The sequence below is a fragment of the Pseudophryne corroboree genome, chromosome 2 (assembly GCF_028390025.1).
Source record: "Pseudophryne corroboree isolate aPseCor3 chromosome 2, aPseCor3.hap2, whole genome shotgun sequence".
In the NCBI taxonomy this organism is placed as follows: Eukaryota; Metazoa; Chordata; class Amphibia; order Anura; family Myobatrachidae; genus Pseudophryne; species Pseudophryne corroboree.
The window spans coordinates 498,451,672-498,469,760 of NC_086445.1; the positions used below are offsets into that span (position 1 = coordinate 498,451,672).

The window sequence follows — 18,089 nt, forward strand, 5'->3', positions numbered from 1 at the left end:
TTGGTTAGTCTGCTGTTAGAAATAGTTGACACGACAGGAGAAATAGTAGGAGCAAATCATAAAGCACAATAAAAAAACTAACAAAATAAATTGCCATGTTCAGTTATCATTCATAGTATTGAACATTTATTTTTGTTGTTAAAATTCTTTACATGTGAAGCCAAAGGATAAAACCTGAAGCCAGAACCTGTATATTAAATCCCTAAATATTGATGTCCTCAACTTCAGTATATATAAATTCCCTTTTTTGTGCACCATAGCTAGCAGGGCACCTATGGCATTCAAAGCAAAGTGCCCATTTTATTTAACAGAAATATGTTGTGCCTATTAACCAACCAGGTGGGGAAGGTTTGCCAAATTGTGCAGGCTGTACTCCGTATTCTCAGCAGTGTTGCCCAAGTTCATCTCAATTTAGTGTACGCTCAAATAACATAAGTAAAATGTATAAGTTGTACATAGGATAAAAACTATGCAAACAACTAAATATAATGCATGTTGCTTTATTAAAAATGCATCCATGTCTTCATCATTTTTGTTTTTCAGAGTGAAATGTATTCTATTAGATCACTGTACTGTTTTGTTGACCAGTCCATGACAAGACTTTGTAATTTTAGTTTGGAAAGAAAGCCTTCATTATACTGTTTCCTTAGGCACATGTTGCTGCAAATTCTCAGCTATCAGTTAGTAGCACTGTGTTTGATTATATTAAATATAAGAAAAATGAATATAGAATGTTTAACAGCCAGTACGGTACTTGGGCTGCCTTATAAACTTGAACCAGCAGAGAGCGCTGTTTCATTAGTAATATACAGTAGGTGCACCAATTACCAAATCAATAGCAAAACATTACTACATAAAACACACCAATCAAACAACTTTTTTTTTTTAACAATAAACTAAAATAGTAGTATGATGCCTTGGCCACACTATTTTTTTTAGTAGACAAAAAAAACATTGAACAAGATTATGGTTTTAAAACTCCCCAACAGTAAAGAGTAAGCGATAAGAAATGGCTATAGTTTCAGGTTAGAGGAATTAGCACGGTATACTTTGTATTTAAACTAGAAGAAAGTAGTATAGACTAATGGTTAATGACAAGAGCCTAGGGGAAAAAAAAGAAGGATAAAGATAGGTACACTGTACACACTTAATTTTATTTTATTTCTCAATGTACAGCTGCATTTCTGTACAATCACTAAAATTAATAATTGAGTTGCAAATAGTTTTTTAACCAAATAATTAGTAAAAAACAAACTATTGCTCCTCACATATTACAATTTATATATGACTGAACATGGGATCCGGTCAGGATCCCAATGGTTGGGATCTCGGCTGTCAAAATACCGAAGCCGGGATCCCAACACAGCTAAGAACAACAGCGCTGGAATCCAGAATGGGATCAGAATCCTGGTGCCAAAATAACGACACCTAGAATCACGATCATTCCTATCCCGCCACGCATGCCAGGTAAGCCGTGGGGGAAAGGATAGGTTCAAGCGGGTGGTCTTCAGTATGCCGGCTGTCGGGATCCCGGCGCACAGTATACCGGCGCCGGAATCCCGACAGCCGGCATACCGACACTTATTCTCCCTCGTGGGGGTCCATGACCCCCCTGGAGGGAGAATAAAATAGCACGCCACTGTGCCCGCAGCGTGGTAAGCCGGCGGTCGGGCTCCCGGCGCTGGTATGCTTGTCGCCGGGAGCCCGACCGCCGGCATAACATACCACACCCGTTCAAGCTGTGTGAGGAGGGTTAGGCTACGAGAAGGGGGGTTAGGTTTAGGCTGCAGGGAGGGGGAAGTTAGGGTTAGGCAACCTTGGGGAGGGTTAGGGTTTTATTGGGGGAATGCAAGTATACTTACCTTTCCCCTGTCTGGATTCTCACTGTCGGGATGCCGCGGTCGGTATTCTGACCGCCGGCATAACGAACCCAACCCCTGAACAGAAAGACAGTTGAGCATTATACTATATTAATATGATTACAACTCACACTCTTCTGTCAGTTTTCATCTGATTTTGGAGGGAAAAACTTTCACCGAAGACAATCAGATTTGACAATCCACATTTAATCATACTGAATACACTGACTGCTTGCACAATTCTAGAAAAACACAATCTGCTTTCAACACATTTGGCCACCACAATTTGATCTCTCTTAAAATCTATATAAAGTGATTATACACTAAGGCGGCAATTCAGTTAGGTGCGAGTTTGTACAAGGCAAACGTGCATCATTAAACTTACACACTTTGCTTTTAATGCATGCACCTGAGATTCTCATAATACAATTAGAAATCCCAATTCGCACTTCTAGCAGCGAGAGTATGCACATTTTGTTTAAAAAGTGTAGTTGGAAAAAAGAATGAAAAAGTGGGGAGACCTTCCTGGACCCCAAAAAAGTGACAACTTCGTTAGCAGGACCATATAAAAGGCTGTTGGTAAGCTTAAGGAAAGTACTGGATGCTTTTGAAAGGTGTCAAATGGCTTATTTGTGCATGCAAAAAAATTATGTAAATAGCCTGCAAATTTCCTTTAATTACGCAGGAATTAAACGACAAATGCAAAATATAAATAAAAATTACAAAAATTAAAAAGTAGAAAAAAAATGATTTGGGGATAATATGAGGCTACTTAAATAAAAAAATAAAAATAATAATAAAAAAATAATAATAAAAAGCTATTTTTTTTCATTGAAATCATTTTATTTATTTTTGGGGTAATAAACTAACGAATAAGTTAGCTTTTGGGTAACTTGAGGCCATTTATTTATTTTCACACCAAAAAATTACATGTAATTATTGGACCAATTATGCTTATTGAAAACTTTCACATGTCTAATTAGTCATGTGGGAGGAAGAGAAGGGCAAGGTGTTCTGAAGCAAGTCCCGACATTTTCTCTACCTTCTCAGGGAAGTGTGAACAAAAACAGGCACATTTACTCTGAAAAAGAAATGCGAGTTTAGAATTGAATTGCAACGGTAATTCACAATGCAAATTTACGGTGAATTCGCCTTGCTGGATCAAACTCGCACCTAATTGAATTCCCTCCTAAAGATCACTTTCCCTAACTGAAAGTTCTACCAGTTTCAGTTTACAAAATAAATAGGGTCAACTATGTCAACAACTAGAACACAGGGTTTTAGGTCAGCTCCCAGCCACGTTATACAGTTAGGGTCAGATTCAATTAAGGCCGGAAGCTGTCGACATAGCTTTGTGTATTATGTCTCGGAAGGTTGAATCCGCTCACAGCTTATGGAGGTAAGAACAGAAGCAGCCTACCGTAACTGGCTGATGGCAGCTCAATGTAATTTAATCTGCCCCATAGTTTGATTAAACTGCCAGCACATACACCTTTCCATGAGATAGATGCTACAGCTGAAGCCCTATTTGGGGACTATAGTATATGCCCTAGATTTTTAAGTGGCTGTTCCTGACAACCATGGACAGTATGGACAATGAAGTGGCTATTAACTCTCTGAAATGAAGTAGCTAGGGGGTAATTAAGTCAAGTGGACCTCAAGATCAAAGCATTATAGATGTAACCACTGTAGATATTAAAAGTGGACTTTTAATATCAAAGCAAAAGTCTTAAGTTTATCTAGACTCATAATTCAGAAGATTTATTTTTTTACATTATTGAATATAAGCATTTTTTTTTTTAACAATAGTGAAGTGTGTGGTTGATCTTAAAATTAGCAGACGAGCTCAAGAAGATAGCCATCAAATGGTTTAAAGACGGCTGAGAAGCTCTAGAAAGCTCCAATAAAGAAACTGCAGCAGCCAACAAGGCTGCAAAAGAACCAAAGAGGCAAAACCCCATGAAGTAAGCAAAAAAATATAAAGAAGCTGACACTGAGCAAAGGAGGTAGCTAAACCAAGTAAGTCTTCTAAAACACAACCTCAGTATTAGCCCGTTAATGTTATTTTATTTTTTTATAATAGGCTCCACATTAACAAGATACCACTAAAAAGCCCCATTGTGGTTATAAGTGGATATCCCTCAAATGTAAGATAACAAAACTACACAAATGTTCATACAGTATGTGGCACAAACCAATATTATCACTGCAAAGAAATAATCAATCTGGTCATATTGTAAAACTGAGTAAAGATAACGCTGACCTCACTAACAATCTACAGTGAAGATTAGAACTAATTTCATTACCCAAGTACCACATCAGATTTCTTAAATTAAAATGCCATCTTAAAAGTAATCAAGCTTTGATTTTAAATTGGCAAGAATGACGACTGATGAAGTATGTGTAGCACTTGATACAGCTGGAGGTTGATAGAAATCTTGTGTTCCGTAGAACAATCAGCAGAGCAGCAGTAACAATGAGGACATACTAATAAGACCATAAACTGGTTGGAAATAAGGCAATTAGTACAGAGTAGATGAAAAATTAAGACTAAGAGAAGAGGCGGAATTGATTTAAGTCTCTAGATCCCTATTGTGCAATTATCAACACATGCAGATTATTTTCTTTCAGAAATCTAAGAGTGGGAGATAAGGGGGAGCAGAAATGTCAAACTCGGTCATATACAAATACGCCAAGTGAGAACATAAGAGCAGAAAGACCAAACACATAAAGACATGGACTCTCAGAGCATCACCATGGCCACTGCAGGTACAGTATTAAGTCTGGATTTAAAAAGGTGGCTGTACTGATGGAAATTAATTGTTATATATACTTCTAGTAGGTGAGTGAAGGGAATGAGTAAAACAATACAATTAAATTCAGCCCTCGGCTGCCACTGTGAACAGTAATAGACTGCTTAGCAATATACTGCCAGTCGCTCTGGCAAAGACATACTTACACAAAACATTAACATGGTTTATAGATCAGAATTACAGTGGACCTGTAAATGCTGAATTGTTCTCTCAGCAATGTGCTTATGCATTAAAGGTAAAAGAAGACGTGTAATGTGAAGTGCAATTCTTATTAAACATCATGTTTTTTCACAGACATCAGTGGACCAGCTTGAGCAAATGCTTGGCTGCTTCGATGATATGTACTGTACCCTGTAAGAAGAATTGGATGTGTAAGATCAACAGCACAGGTAGCCAGAGATATTACAGAGACCCTCGTAGGAAGGTCTATCTGCCTGAGGTTTAATATTTAGCTACAAGTGGCTCAATTGCCCAACAATTCCATCTTAGTCTATTCAGAGATAGCGATGTCATCAATACCAACAAGGACATAGACCCAGACTGGTAACTAATAATAGGAGCTCAAACACAGGTCATTTCATCTAATGTCAAAGTAATCACTAAGAGATTATGTAATTACTGAACATCTTCTCAGATGTCAAAGGGGTAAAACGAAGGAGGTGTATGGGTAATCACAAAAGTGGTCATTATATCTGGAATCCTATGGAAAAAAGTAAGGGAATGCTATGCTATAACATAAAATACTTTGTATAGGCTGAAAACTCTCCATCACTGGAATTAGGTTTACTATTGGGTCCTTTCGCAGAAAAGGTGATCATTGTTCACAGTAAATCCCAGTAGGACTGAAACCAAAAACACTTGAACAAAGTACATGATGTGCCATCACATTATGGAACAGCGGTTGCGGCGTAGAGCTCCCTGGAAGCGGATAGCAGCGTGTACATGCTTGCATCTTGCACAGCCTACACTCTTAAGCAGTTCACTGAAAAGTAGCAGTATGTGCCAATTATACTTGGCTGAGCATTCAATGTAGCCACATTTCCAGGTCTTCTTCACCAGATGGGACACGTTCCAACGTGGGATAACACGGCCTCGTTGTAGGTCGCGCTTATTGCCCACTATGATGATGGGAGTCTCCGTTGTGCCAATCACTCTGCAGCAAGGGGTGAGAAAAAAGTAAGCAATGCATGTGAAACTGTGACAAATTCTTATCAAAAATGTATTTATAAATTATGTGGAAATACAAAATCAACAAAGAAATCAGCTATAAAAGATAAATAACTATAAATTATACACCATTTCAATACAGCCATTGTGAGGGTTTTATAGTTGAGCAGATCTACCTCTCCATTAAAGGACGTTAATTTAAATAAACCTGCTATATTACAGCATTATTTCACTTTGTGAGACGACGTGCTTGCTGACATGGGTCCGGATACAGGGCAGAACATAAAGATGCCATTATGCATGTGAGTAGAGATGTGTCTGGACATTTACGTTTCCATGAGTTGCACAAAAAGCAAGATAACTGCAACCTTAAATCTAGAGTATAGATGTGTCCAAGGCATAAATGTTCTATTCATCATCAACTCAAAAAACGAGTCCCGTTTGTGTAGGTGCTAAAACGTACGTATTTGAAGGGGATGTAATTATGTGACCAGCGGTCAGGAGACACAACACCTCCCCCTGCATCCCGCACAATGAAAATCCCGACAGTTGGCATGCAGACTAGCAGGGACTATTCCCACTCGTGGGTGTCCACAACACCCACATATAGTGTAGGAATAGAACCTGTTCGCCACCGAGCACATAAAGGGCTTGTTGTGCTCGTCCTCTCCGCCGGCATTACGCTGCCGGGATACCGGCGGAGGTATGCTGACACCGGTCATGCATACCGAACCCTATTTCAAGATCTGTACAACTCAAAATAAGACGCATCTCCATGGGGCATATTCTTCCTGTGCTACACGCACCCATTATCCTTATCTAAGAACAAGGCACCTCAATAGCAAGATACACACAAGCTGTAACTATTGCAATACTTCTAACAATGCCATATTTAACTCCTCACAAAACCACTGTATTCCCATATCTTAACCAAGACACTGCTTGAGTATTATGCCTCCAGCTAGTGCAACACTATTCCGCTTGGCCTCACTAAAGCAGTCTATCCCAGTTACTGCAAACCAAATCTATTAATTGGTGATTCCTAATCTTCTGCTCCGTTAAGCACACCCCTTCACATCAGTGCTTATTTTAATTTTTTCCGACTAACAAGAAACATTCTTATTTGTGTGCTCTATTAGCTAATAATCAATTACATTTGAATGTATTAGTCTATCCAATATATTATTTACAGTAGAATACTGAAAGATAATGTTTTTGTTTTTTTTGCAGCTATTCTAGTTCTACGCAAAAAAAAAAAAGACATTAATTTTCACTAAAATGACTTTTACTGTATATAACAGAACCCTGTACACTCTTGTAGTCTCTCCGCATTGCAGTGTCCTCATGGTCAACATCTATCATCCTTTCTGTCTACTGGGTCATTGAGGGATACTGTTTTACTGTCACTTTTTTGTCTTCTTATTTCACTGTTTCATTTATCCATTTGTATGGTCTCTTTGTAACTTTTAATACTGAATTGTTTATGTTTCGCTTTCTTTTTTCCTCTATGACATGGCAAATGTTTGGTGGCACATTTAATAAGATTAAAAAAATAGGATTTTGAATACCTACTGGTAAATCCTTTTCTCATAGTCCATAAGGGATATTGGGGACAGAATTAGTACGATAGGGTATAGATGGGTCCAAAGGAGCCAGTGCACTTTAAATTTCTTCCACTGGGTGTGCGGGCTCCTCCCCTCTATGCCTCCTCCCACAGCTCAGTTATAGGTAAAACAGTGCCCGAAGGAGAATGACATACTTGAGAGAAGGAACATAACAACAATAAGTGTGGTGAGATTTGAACACCAGCACACCAATACATAACTTAGCCAGCAAAGTCTGGCAACATTAACAGCAACAGCTGAACAGGAACACGTAACAGAGAACCTGCAGAAAGTCAGCGCACGGAAGCTGGCGCCCAATATCCCTTATGGACTACTAGAAAAGGATGTACCGGTAGGTATTCAAAATCCTATTTTCTCTAGCATCCATAAGAGATATTGGGGACAGAATAAGTACGATGGGGATGTCCCAATGCTTCCAGAACGGGCGGGAACGTGTGGAGACAACTGCAGCACTGCCTGCCCAAACTGGGTATCCACTTTGGCCAGGGTATCAAACTTGTAGAATTTCACAAAGGTGTTCGTCCCCGACCAGGTAGCAGCTCGGCATAGTTGCAGGGTAGAGACTCCACGGGCAACCGCCCAGGAAGAACCCACCGATCTAGTAGAGTGGGCCTTCAGAGACTGTGGAACCGATAAGGCTGCCGACGCATAGGCTTGTTGGATAGTAAGCCTAATCCAATGAGCAATGAACTGCTTTAAAGCAGGGCAATCATTTTTCCGCGCATCATACAGCACGAACAAGGAATCCGTATTTCTGATCCGAGCCGTCCTCTTGACATAGATTTTCAAGGCTTGCACTGCATCCAATGCCTCCGGAAGAGCAGAAGTGTCAGAACCGGACGGAATCACAGTAGGTTGTTTCAAGTGAAACGCAGAGACCACCTTCGGCAGGAACCTCTGTCTAGTCCTGAGATCCGCTCTTTTCTCGTAAAAGACAAAGTACGGACTTTTGCACGACAAGGCCCCCAATTCTGAGACACGCCTAGCAGAAGCCAGGGCCAGTAACATCACCGTTTTCCACGTGAGGTACTTATCTTCTACCGTCGTCAGAGTTTCAAACTAGGAGGACTGTAGAAAGCGTAACACTACATCCAGATCCCAAGGTGCCGTAGGCGGCATGAAAGGAGGTTGTATGTGAAGCACCCCTTGTAAGAAGGTCTGAACTTCCGGCAAGAGAGCCAATTTCTTCTGAAAGAAGATGGAAAGAGCTGAAATCTGGACCTTAATGGATCCCAGACGTAAGCCTTTATCCACTCCAACCTGGAGAAAACGGAGGAACCTTCCCAAGTGGAATTCCGCAGAGGGATATTTGCATTCCTCGCACCACGAGACATATCTCCGCCAGATATGATGATAGTGTTTTGACGTCACAGGTTTTCTGGCTTGCACCATAGTGGCAATTACCTTTTTGGAAAGCCCTTTGTAAGCTAGGATGTTCCGCTCAACTTCCATGCCGTCAAACGAAGCCGCTGTAAGTCCGGGTAGATGAACGGTCCTTGTTGAAGAAGATTCCTTCTTAATGGTAGAGGCCAAGGGTCCTCTACGGACAAGTCCACGCTCTTCGGGGCCAATACAGGGCAATCAAGATAGCTTCCACTCTCTGATATCTGATCCGCTTGAGCACCCTTGGGATCACAGGAATCAGAGGAAACAGGTAGACCAGCTGGTAAGGCCAAGGTAAAGTCAGCGCATCCACTGTGCTCGCCTGATGGTCCCTGGTTCGTGAGCAATAGCAGCGAAGCTTCTTATTGAGACGAGAGGCCATCAAGTTGATCTGTGGGCAACCACACCTGTCGATGATCAGTTGGAACACCTGAAGGTGTAGTCCCCACTCCCCCGGGTGGAGGTCGTGGCAACTTAGGAAGTCCTCCTCCCAGTTGTACACTCCCGGAATGAAGATTGGAGACAGCTCTCTTGCATTTCTCTCTGCACAGAGGAGTATTCTTGACACTTCTCGCATGCAGACCCTGCTTTTTGTCCCTCCTTGTCGATTTGATGTACGCCACCGCTGTGGCGTTGTCCAACTGCACCTGGATCGCCCGATCCCGCAGTAGATGAGACGCCTGAAGCAGAGCATTGTGGATAGCCTGAAGTTCTAGAATGTTGATTGGAAGTAGGGCCTCTTGGTGTTACAATCCTGAGCACTCATGTTTTGTTTTTGTTATAAATTACCTTTGCTTCAGTTTGTGGAACTACAGGTCACAGCTAGCTCCTGCATAGTTGTCTCCCAGTGCCTTTGCTCCTGCACTCAGCAACTGACTTCACAGGTGTCTGGATTCTGTAATTACAGCTCGTTATATCAATTACTGGGGGCCTGTCTGGTGCTCACAACTGATTGGTCCAGCCTGTTCTTTTAAGCCTCTCAATCCCAAGAGGCTTTGCCAGTTATAACTACTCCATGTGGTGTTCTGCTTCCTGGTTCCTCTCTGGTCTCAGTTCATCTGTCCAGTGGGTATTGCCTTGTTCCAGTATTGAATTCCAGCTACAACATCTTGCTGACGACTTTAGTCTGCCGACTGCCGCTACCTCCTGTGTCACCCCTGGAGTGCCTGCTGCTGTTCCATCTCCACGGCCCCAGCGTACCATCTGGCCGTGTGCACCCTGCCACCTTCTCCAGTTCCTGTTTGTTCCTGTGTATCCCTGCGGTTGGTCATATACAACACCTCTACCATAACTCCAGTCCAGTTCAGGTATCAAGTGACCCAGACAGGGGGCCGCGACCTGCACGTCGGAAGCCGCGAAGCCCATATCCCCTTGCGGGGTTCCCTGGTGAAAACCTTCCGGCGTGTTAGACTCCGCGCCTCTGTTCTGGGTAACGTCAACCACTTGGTACCTGATCCCAAATTCCGGATTCTGCACCAGTTCCTGACATTATAACTGGCCCACCACTTCCTGGGCATGGACCCGTCACAGCAAAATCCGGCTCAAATCTTGGCTGGTCAAATACAAAATTTGACGCAGCAACTGCAAGATCTAAAGCTCCGAGTTTCCACCCAGGAAGAAACTAGCAGGTCATTGGTTGTAACCAGAGCTCCTGGGCCTGAACCAAAGCTGCATCTTCCAGATCGGTTTACAGGTGACCGGAAACAGTTCCAGAATTTCCGTGATAGCTGCAAGCTATATTTCAGACTCCGGCCATTATCGTCTGGTTCTGAGGCTCAGCGAGTAGGTATCATCATCTCCCTCCTACAGGGGGAACCCCAGTCCTGGGCGTTCGGATAAAAACGGAGAATCCCGCCTTGCACACAGTGGATGCCTTTTTTAGCGCCCTAGGAATTCTTTATGATGACCCGGACCGAGCAGCTTCTGCAGAGGCTCACTTACGAGCCCTGAGACAAGGGAAAAACACGGCCGAGGTATACTGCACTGAGTTTCGCAGATGGGCAGGTGATAGTGGTTGGAATGACCCAGCCCTCCGAAGTCAGTTCCGCTTAGGCCTCACTGAGCAAATTAAAGATTACCTTGTCCAGTATCCTACTCCTGAAACCCTGGACAAGCACATGCAGTTAGCAATTCGAGTAGATCGTCGGATCAGGGAACGGAGGATGGAGAAAGGTGGAGGGTCACCATCTCCCTCAGCAGTAGCCTTGGAAGAAGCCGAAGATTCCAGTGAACCCATGCAGATTGGGGCCTTTCGTCTTTCTGCTCAGGAAAAATCTTGTAGACGATCGATGGGCCTATGCTTATATTGTGGAGCAAAGGGTCATTTTGCCCCCTGAAGTCGGGAAAAGACAAGACCCAGGGGTAAAAGGGGAGTTACTCCTGGGTCTGGCTGGAATCTCTCCAAAAAATTCAGTCTTGCTTCCAGTTCAAATTAGTCTACCTACTCAGCAAGTTGCAGTCAAGGCTTTTGTTGATTGTGGTGCAGCTGCCAACTTTATGGATATCTCTTTCGCCCGGTCCTGGAACATTCCTATACTAAAGATGAAGCCTTCTGTGACTATTTGTGGCCTTGATGGTAACCCCCTCCTCAGTGGGCAAGTGTCTCAGCAAACTCCTGCTGTTCATTTAACTACTGGTCTTCTGCATTCGGAGAAGATTATTTTCCTCCTTGTCAATTGCCCCATGGCCTCCATAGTCCTAGGGCTTCCATGGTTGAAATCCCATAATCAATCCATCTGCTGGAAGACAGGAGAACTCTTACAGTGGGGAACAGAATGTACAGTAAGATGTCTGTCCTTGCCAGTGCGATGCTCTCAAGTTATACCAGAGGGGCTACCGACTCCATATCATTCATTTGCGCATGTCTTCTCCAAGAAAGAGGCGGATACTGTTCCCCCCCATCGACCTTACGACTGTGCCATCAGTCTGGTATCCGAAGATAAATTACCTAAGGGTAGATTATATGCTCTTTCTTTGCCAGAAACTAAAGCCATGGAAGACTATATTCAGGAGAACCTAAGCAAAGGGTTTATTCGTCCTTCAAAATCACCAGTAGGAGCAGGATTCTTCTTTGTGGCAAAAAAGGACGGCTCCTTACGTCCATGCATTGATTATAGAGGACTCAACAAAATCACGGTTAAGAATTCTTATCCTTTGCCTTTGATTTCCGTGTTGTTTGATCAACTCCGGATGGCGGAAATCTTCTCTAAAATTGATCTTCGGGGGGCATATAACCTCATACGAATTAAGGCCGGTGACGAGTGGAAGACGGCCTTCAACACTCATTCTGGGCATTATGAATACCTTGTTATGCCATTTGGATTGTCAAATGCTCCTGCCGTCTTCCAAGATTTTATCAATGATGTGCTCCGAGAATTCCTGGGAAAATTTGTTGTGGTCTACTTGGACGACATCCTGATATATTCACGGTCACTTGAGCAGCATCGAGTCCATGTCCAGATAGTGTTGCAAAAGCTCCGGGAGCACCATCTATACGCCAAATTAGAAAAATGTGAATTCGAAGTGAAGCTTCTTAGGATACGTGATCTCTCCCAAGGGGTTCTCCGTGGATCCCAGTAAACTTCAAGCAATTCAAGATTGGGCACAACCTACTAACCTTAAAGCTATACAACGCTTTCTTGGGTTCGCTAATTATTACAGGAGATTTATTCGTTCATTTTCAGACATTGTTGCACCTATTGTTGCTTTGACCAAGAAAGGTGCGGATCCATCACATTGGTCACCTTCAGCTCTACAAGCTTTTCTCAAGTTAAAAAAAGCCTTTATATCTGCACCTGTTCTTAGTCATCCAAATCCTGACCTGCCTTTTGTTATGGAAGTGGATGCTTCTGAAGTGGGAGTGGGAGCAGTCCTATCACAGAAAGATCCAGTGGATTCTAAACTTCACCCGTGCTCTTTTCTGTCCAGAAAGTTCTCTCCTGCCGAAGCCAACTATGATGTTGGAAATCGTGAACTGCTTGCTATCAAGTGGGCTCTAGAAGAATGGAGGCATTGGTTGGAAGGGGTGAGACACGTGATTACAATCCTCACTGACCATAAAAACTTATCCTATATTGAGTCAGCCAAGAGACTGAATCCAAGACAGGCACGATGGGCATTATTCTTCACTAGATTCAACTATGTGATCTCCTATCGGCCAGGATCGAAGAATCTTAAAGCAGATGCCTTGTCACGAAGCTTCCTTCCAATTCAAAATTCATCCTGCTCTTCTGAACCAATTATTCCTGTTTCCAATATCCATGCTGGTCTTGCTCAAGATTTAGTCTCCCAGATTCAAGCCAAACAGTCTCTTGCACCCATGGGGACTCCCTCAAGACTCCTCTTTGTCCCTAAAGAGTACAGGAAAGCAGTTTTATCTGAATTTCATGTAAAAAGAGTCTCTGGGCATCCATGGATTTCTAAGACTCTGGATTTATTGTCTCGCTCAGTTTGGTGGCCTTCTATGTTTCAAGATGTTAGAGAGTTCATTCTTGCTTGTGAGATCTGTGCTCAACATAAAACTCCTCGTAAAGCTCCCATGGGACATCTTACGCCTCTTACGGTTCCCTCAAGACCTTGGTCCCATATTTCTATGGACTTTGTGGTTGATCTTCCCAAGTCATCCGGGTACAATACCATTTGGGTTGTGGTAGACCGGTTCAGTAAGATGGCTCACTTTATTCCTCTTCGCAAGCTCCCCAGTGGCAGGGAATTGGCAACCTTGTTTATCCAACATATCTTTAAATTACATGGATTACCACAGGACATCGTCTCCGACAGAGGAACTCAGTTTATTGCTCAATTCTGGCGAGCTTTCTGTTCAGCCTTGGATATTAATCTTAGTCTGTCCTCTGGTTATCATCCGCAATCCAATGGACAGACTGAGCGAGTGAACCAGTCTCTTGAACAGTATCTCCGTTGTTATGTTTCCAAGTACCATAACGATTGGGTGGACCATCTGGCATTTGCTGAATTTGCATATAATAATTCCAGTCACTCTTCTTCATCCATGTCACCCTTCTTTTGTCTCTCTGGGTTCCATCCTAGGTCTAACGCTTTTGACATCCTGCAGCAACAGACTTCTTCCCTTGATCCTGTAGCTCGTCTGAGGAAAATTTGGAGGAGAGTACGTCTGGCACTCAACCAAGTCTCTGTTCGTTCCAAACAATTTGCTGACAGACGACGAAGACCTTGTACTCTTAAAGTGGGTGACATGGTGTGGCTGTCCACACGAAATATCAAGTTACGCCAGCCCTCTCAAAAATTTGGGCCTAGGTTCATTGGTCCATTCCGGATTATTAGACAGATTAATCCAGTAGCCTTTCGACTCCTTTTACCAAAATCACTTAAGATCAATAACACTTTCCACTGTTCCTTGTTGAAACCAGCATTTGTGTCCCAGAGATTTAGAAGATCTCCTTCCAGAAGGCCTGCCGCTGTGTTAGTTCAAGGTCACAAGGAGTTTGTTGTGGAAAAGATTCTGGATTCCAAGTTCAGGAGGGGTCAAGTTCATTTCCTCGTGCATTGGAAGGGTTACAGTCCGGAAGAGAGAACCTGGGTGCCAGAGCGGTTTCTTCATGCACCCAGACTTAAGAGGTCTTTCTTCTGTGAATTTCCGGATAAGCCTGGTTCTAGGGGTTCTTAACCCCTCTTCAGGGGGGGGGTACAGTTACAATCCTGAGCACTCATGTTTTGTTTTTGTTATAAATTACCTTTGCTTCAGTTTGTGGAACTACAGGTCACAGCTAGCTCCTGCATAGTTGTCTCCCAGTGCCTTTGCTCCTGCACTCAGCAACTGACTTCACAGGTGTCTGGATTCTGTAGTTACAGCTTCATTACCTGAAAACTACTATTCAGCTTGTCAGCCTGCTCAGTCTGCACTGCAGCTGCATGTTATATCAATTACTGGGGGCCTGTCTGGTGCTCACAACTGATTGGTCCAGCCTGTTCTTTTAAGCCTCTCAATCCCAAGAGGCTTTGCCAGTTATAACTACTCCATGTGATGTTCTGCTTCCTGGTTCCTCTCTGGTCTCAGTTCATCTGTCCAGTGGGTATTGCCTTGTTCCAGTATTGAATTCCAGCTTCAACATCTTGCTGACGACTTTAGTCTGCTGACTGCCGCTACCTCCTGTGTCACCCCTGGAGTGCCTGCTGCTGTTCCATCTCCACGGCCCCAGCGTACCATCTGGCCGTGTGCACCCTGCCACCTTCTCCAGTTCGTTTGTTCCTGTGTATCCCTGCGGTTGGTCATATACAACACCTCTACCATAACTCCAGTCCAGTTCAGGTATCAAGTGACCCAGACAGGGGGCCGCGACCTACACGTCGGAAGCCGCGAAGCCCATATCCCCTTGCGGGGTTCCCTGGTGAAAACCTTCCGGCGTGTTAGACTCCACGCCTCTGTTCTGGGTAACGTCAACCACTTGGTACCTGATCCCGAATTCCGGATTCTGCCCCAGTTCCTGACACTTGGGCAGACCACCTGCCTTGGAACTGCGCCCCTCGGGTAAGAGCTCCCCATCCTCTTAGACTCGCATCCGTCGTGAGGAGGATCCAATCCTGAATCCTGAAGCTTCAGCCTTCCAGGAGGTTGGAAGACTGTAGCCACCACAGGAGTGAAATCCTGGCCTGGGGTGACAACTGAATCATCCGCTGCATCTGAAGATGGGAACCGGACCACTTGTTCAGGATGTCCAATTGGAAGGGTCTGGCATGGAACCTTCCATACTGTATCGCCTCGTAGGCGGCCACCATCTTTCCCACTAATTTTATGCAATGATGAATGGAGACTTGAGCAGGTCTGAGTACCATGCAAACCATTTCCTGGTGTGTTCTCGCTTTTTCCACTGGGAGGAACACTCTCTGTGCTACAGTATCCAGTAGCATGACCAGAAACAGGAGTCTCTGAGATGGTTCCAGGTGGGACTTTTGCAGATTGAGGATTCACCCGTGGTGAGACAGAAGTTGGATAGTGCAATCTATATGGAGGAATAGACGCTCCCTGGAACTCGCTTTTATCAGGAGATCATCCAAGTATGGAATTACATTGACCCCCTGGACCCTGAGCTGAAACATCATTTCTGCCATCACCTTCGTGAACACTCTTGGAGCTGTAGACAGGCCGTAAGGTAACGCCTGAAACTGGTAGTGATCGTTCAGTAGGGCAAACCTCAGACAGGCCTGATGGGGAGGCCAAATTGGGATATGTAGGTGAGCGTCCTTGATATTCAGGGACACTAATAATTCCTGTTGTTCCAGGCCTGCGATCACCGCTCTTAAAGATGCCATCTTGAATTTGAAAACCTTTAGGTAAGGATTCAAGGACTTCAGATTCAGAATGGGTCTCACAAACCCGTCTGGTTTTGGTACGACAAACAGACTGGAGTAGTAACCCTGTCCTTGTCGTAGTAGGGGTACTGGAATAATGACCTAAGCCTGATTTGAAAAACCGTTGGGGAGGAGTACCGTTGAACTCCAGCTTGTAACCCTGAGGGATAAAATCCCATACCCAAGCATCTTGGAAGGAACCATCCCAGATGTGGCTGAAGTGACGTTACCGAGCTCCCACCACGAGATCTCCTCGGGGTGGGTGGGCACCGTCATGCTGAAGTCTTTGCAGGAGCAGAACTGGTGTTCTGGTCCTGAGATCCAGCAATGGCAGGTTTCTTAGATTTTCCTCTGGAGCCTCTAGCTGTGTTGGAGGCCCCTCTTGCCCTAGATCGAAATCTGGAGGACCAAAAGGACTGAGTAGACGGTCCCGGATAGGTATGTCTAGCAGGTGAAGCCCCTGAAGGGAGAAACGTGGATTTTCCAGCAGTAGCTTTGGAAATCCATGCGTCCAATTCACCTTCAAAGAGCCATTCACCTGTGAAGGGAAGAGATTCCACATTACGTTTGGAGTCAGCATCAGCAATCCACTGACGTAACCATATGGCTCTACGCGCAGACACAGCCATAGCCGTGGTCCTAGCATTAATAATGGCAATCTCTTTAAGGGAAGGACTCTTGCCGTGTCCTGAATGTGAGTCAGGAGAGTAACAGTATTAACTAAGGTCATATCACCCGAGAGACCTTCCTTAATTTGATTAGCCCAGGAATGAATTGCATGTGTCATCTATTAACCTGCAATAACCGGCCTTTGAGCAACACTTGCAGCAATGTAAATAGATTTTAGAGTGGTCTCAATTTTCCTATCTGCCGGGTCCTTTATTGTAAAGGAGCCCGGAGCAGGGAGTACCGCCTTTTTAGAAAGGTGAGAAACTGAGACGTCTACTGCAGGAGATTCTTTTCAGAATTTTCTGCCATCAGGGGCAAAGGGGAATGTATGCAAAAACCGTTTGGACACCTGAAACTTTTTATCTGGAGTTTTCCAGGCCATTTTAAGTAAGTCCTCTAATTCCTTAGAATCAGGAAATGTGACTGCCATTTTATCTTATGGGAGGAAAAATGACTGCTGATTAGCAGCATCCTCCAGGGGGAGCTTTAACACATCCCTAATAGCCAATATGAGGGACTCAATACCCTGGGTGGGGATGGGATCCCCACTTATGGGGTCCACATCATCCCCATCATCCTGTATATCATCATCGGTATCTGAGAGTAGTGCAGGTAAAGCACGTTTATGTGCACCCTTAGTAGACAGGGGGGGATGTTTAGCAGTGAGACTTGCCACTGCTTGTTGCAGTTCCTGAGTCTTATTGGCATTTGCAGTGAGCTGAGATGACATATCAGACATCATAGTTTTGACTCCAACCAGGAGGGCTCAGGACTCTCCCCCACATTGTTATCAGCATTTAGAGATAGCTGACTACACTGCTCACATGATATGGAGTCAGATGAACTAGGAGAGAATCTAGCATTACATACACTGTATGACTTCTGTTTTACCATTGTGAATCAGAAATAACAGGTACAATATACATACAACACAGCCTGATATTGATATATTGCAAGCCTGCCCTAGTGCATGTGAGAGGAGACACAGAAGAGAGGACCCTAACGCACCCAGCGCTGCACAGCCCCAGTGAGGCTGTCAGCGTTTTTATGTAATCACAGTGAGACTGTAATTTGATAAAATCCCTCAGAGGGATTGCTATTGTGCAGTAATATAGCGGCTCTGCCCCTCTCTACCCGGTACCAGCGATCCAGGGACTGTTTGGAGGAGTTGTGGAGGCTGCTGCTGCTATGCAGAGGAAGGCGCCAAAATGCAGCTGAGCCTGCTCTCGTGTAGCCCCGCCCCCCGC

At 44.0% G+C, this 18,089-nt stretch overlaps 1 protein-coding gene across 4 annotated transcripts in view; it reads right to left on the minus strand.

Annotated features, from left to right (window-relative positions):
- Nucleotides 1-1,731: 1,731 nt before the first annotated feature.
- The window catches only part of RASL10B (RAS like family 10 member B), a 231,776-nt gene continuing 215,418 nt past the window's right edge, over nt 1,732-18,089 (minus strand). For all 4 annotated transcript variants that reach the window (XM_063953990.1, XM_063953989.1, XM_063953987.1 and 1 more), the window contains one exon: nt 1,732-5,825. In XM_063953990.1, the coding sequence (XP_063810060.1) occupies nt 5,555-5,825 (271 nt within the window). In that variant the 3' untranslated portion in view covers nt 1,732-5,554. The remainder of the gene's footprint in view (nt 5,826-18,089) is intronic.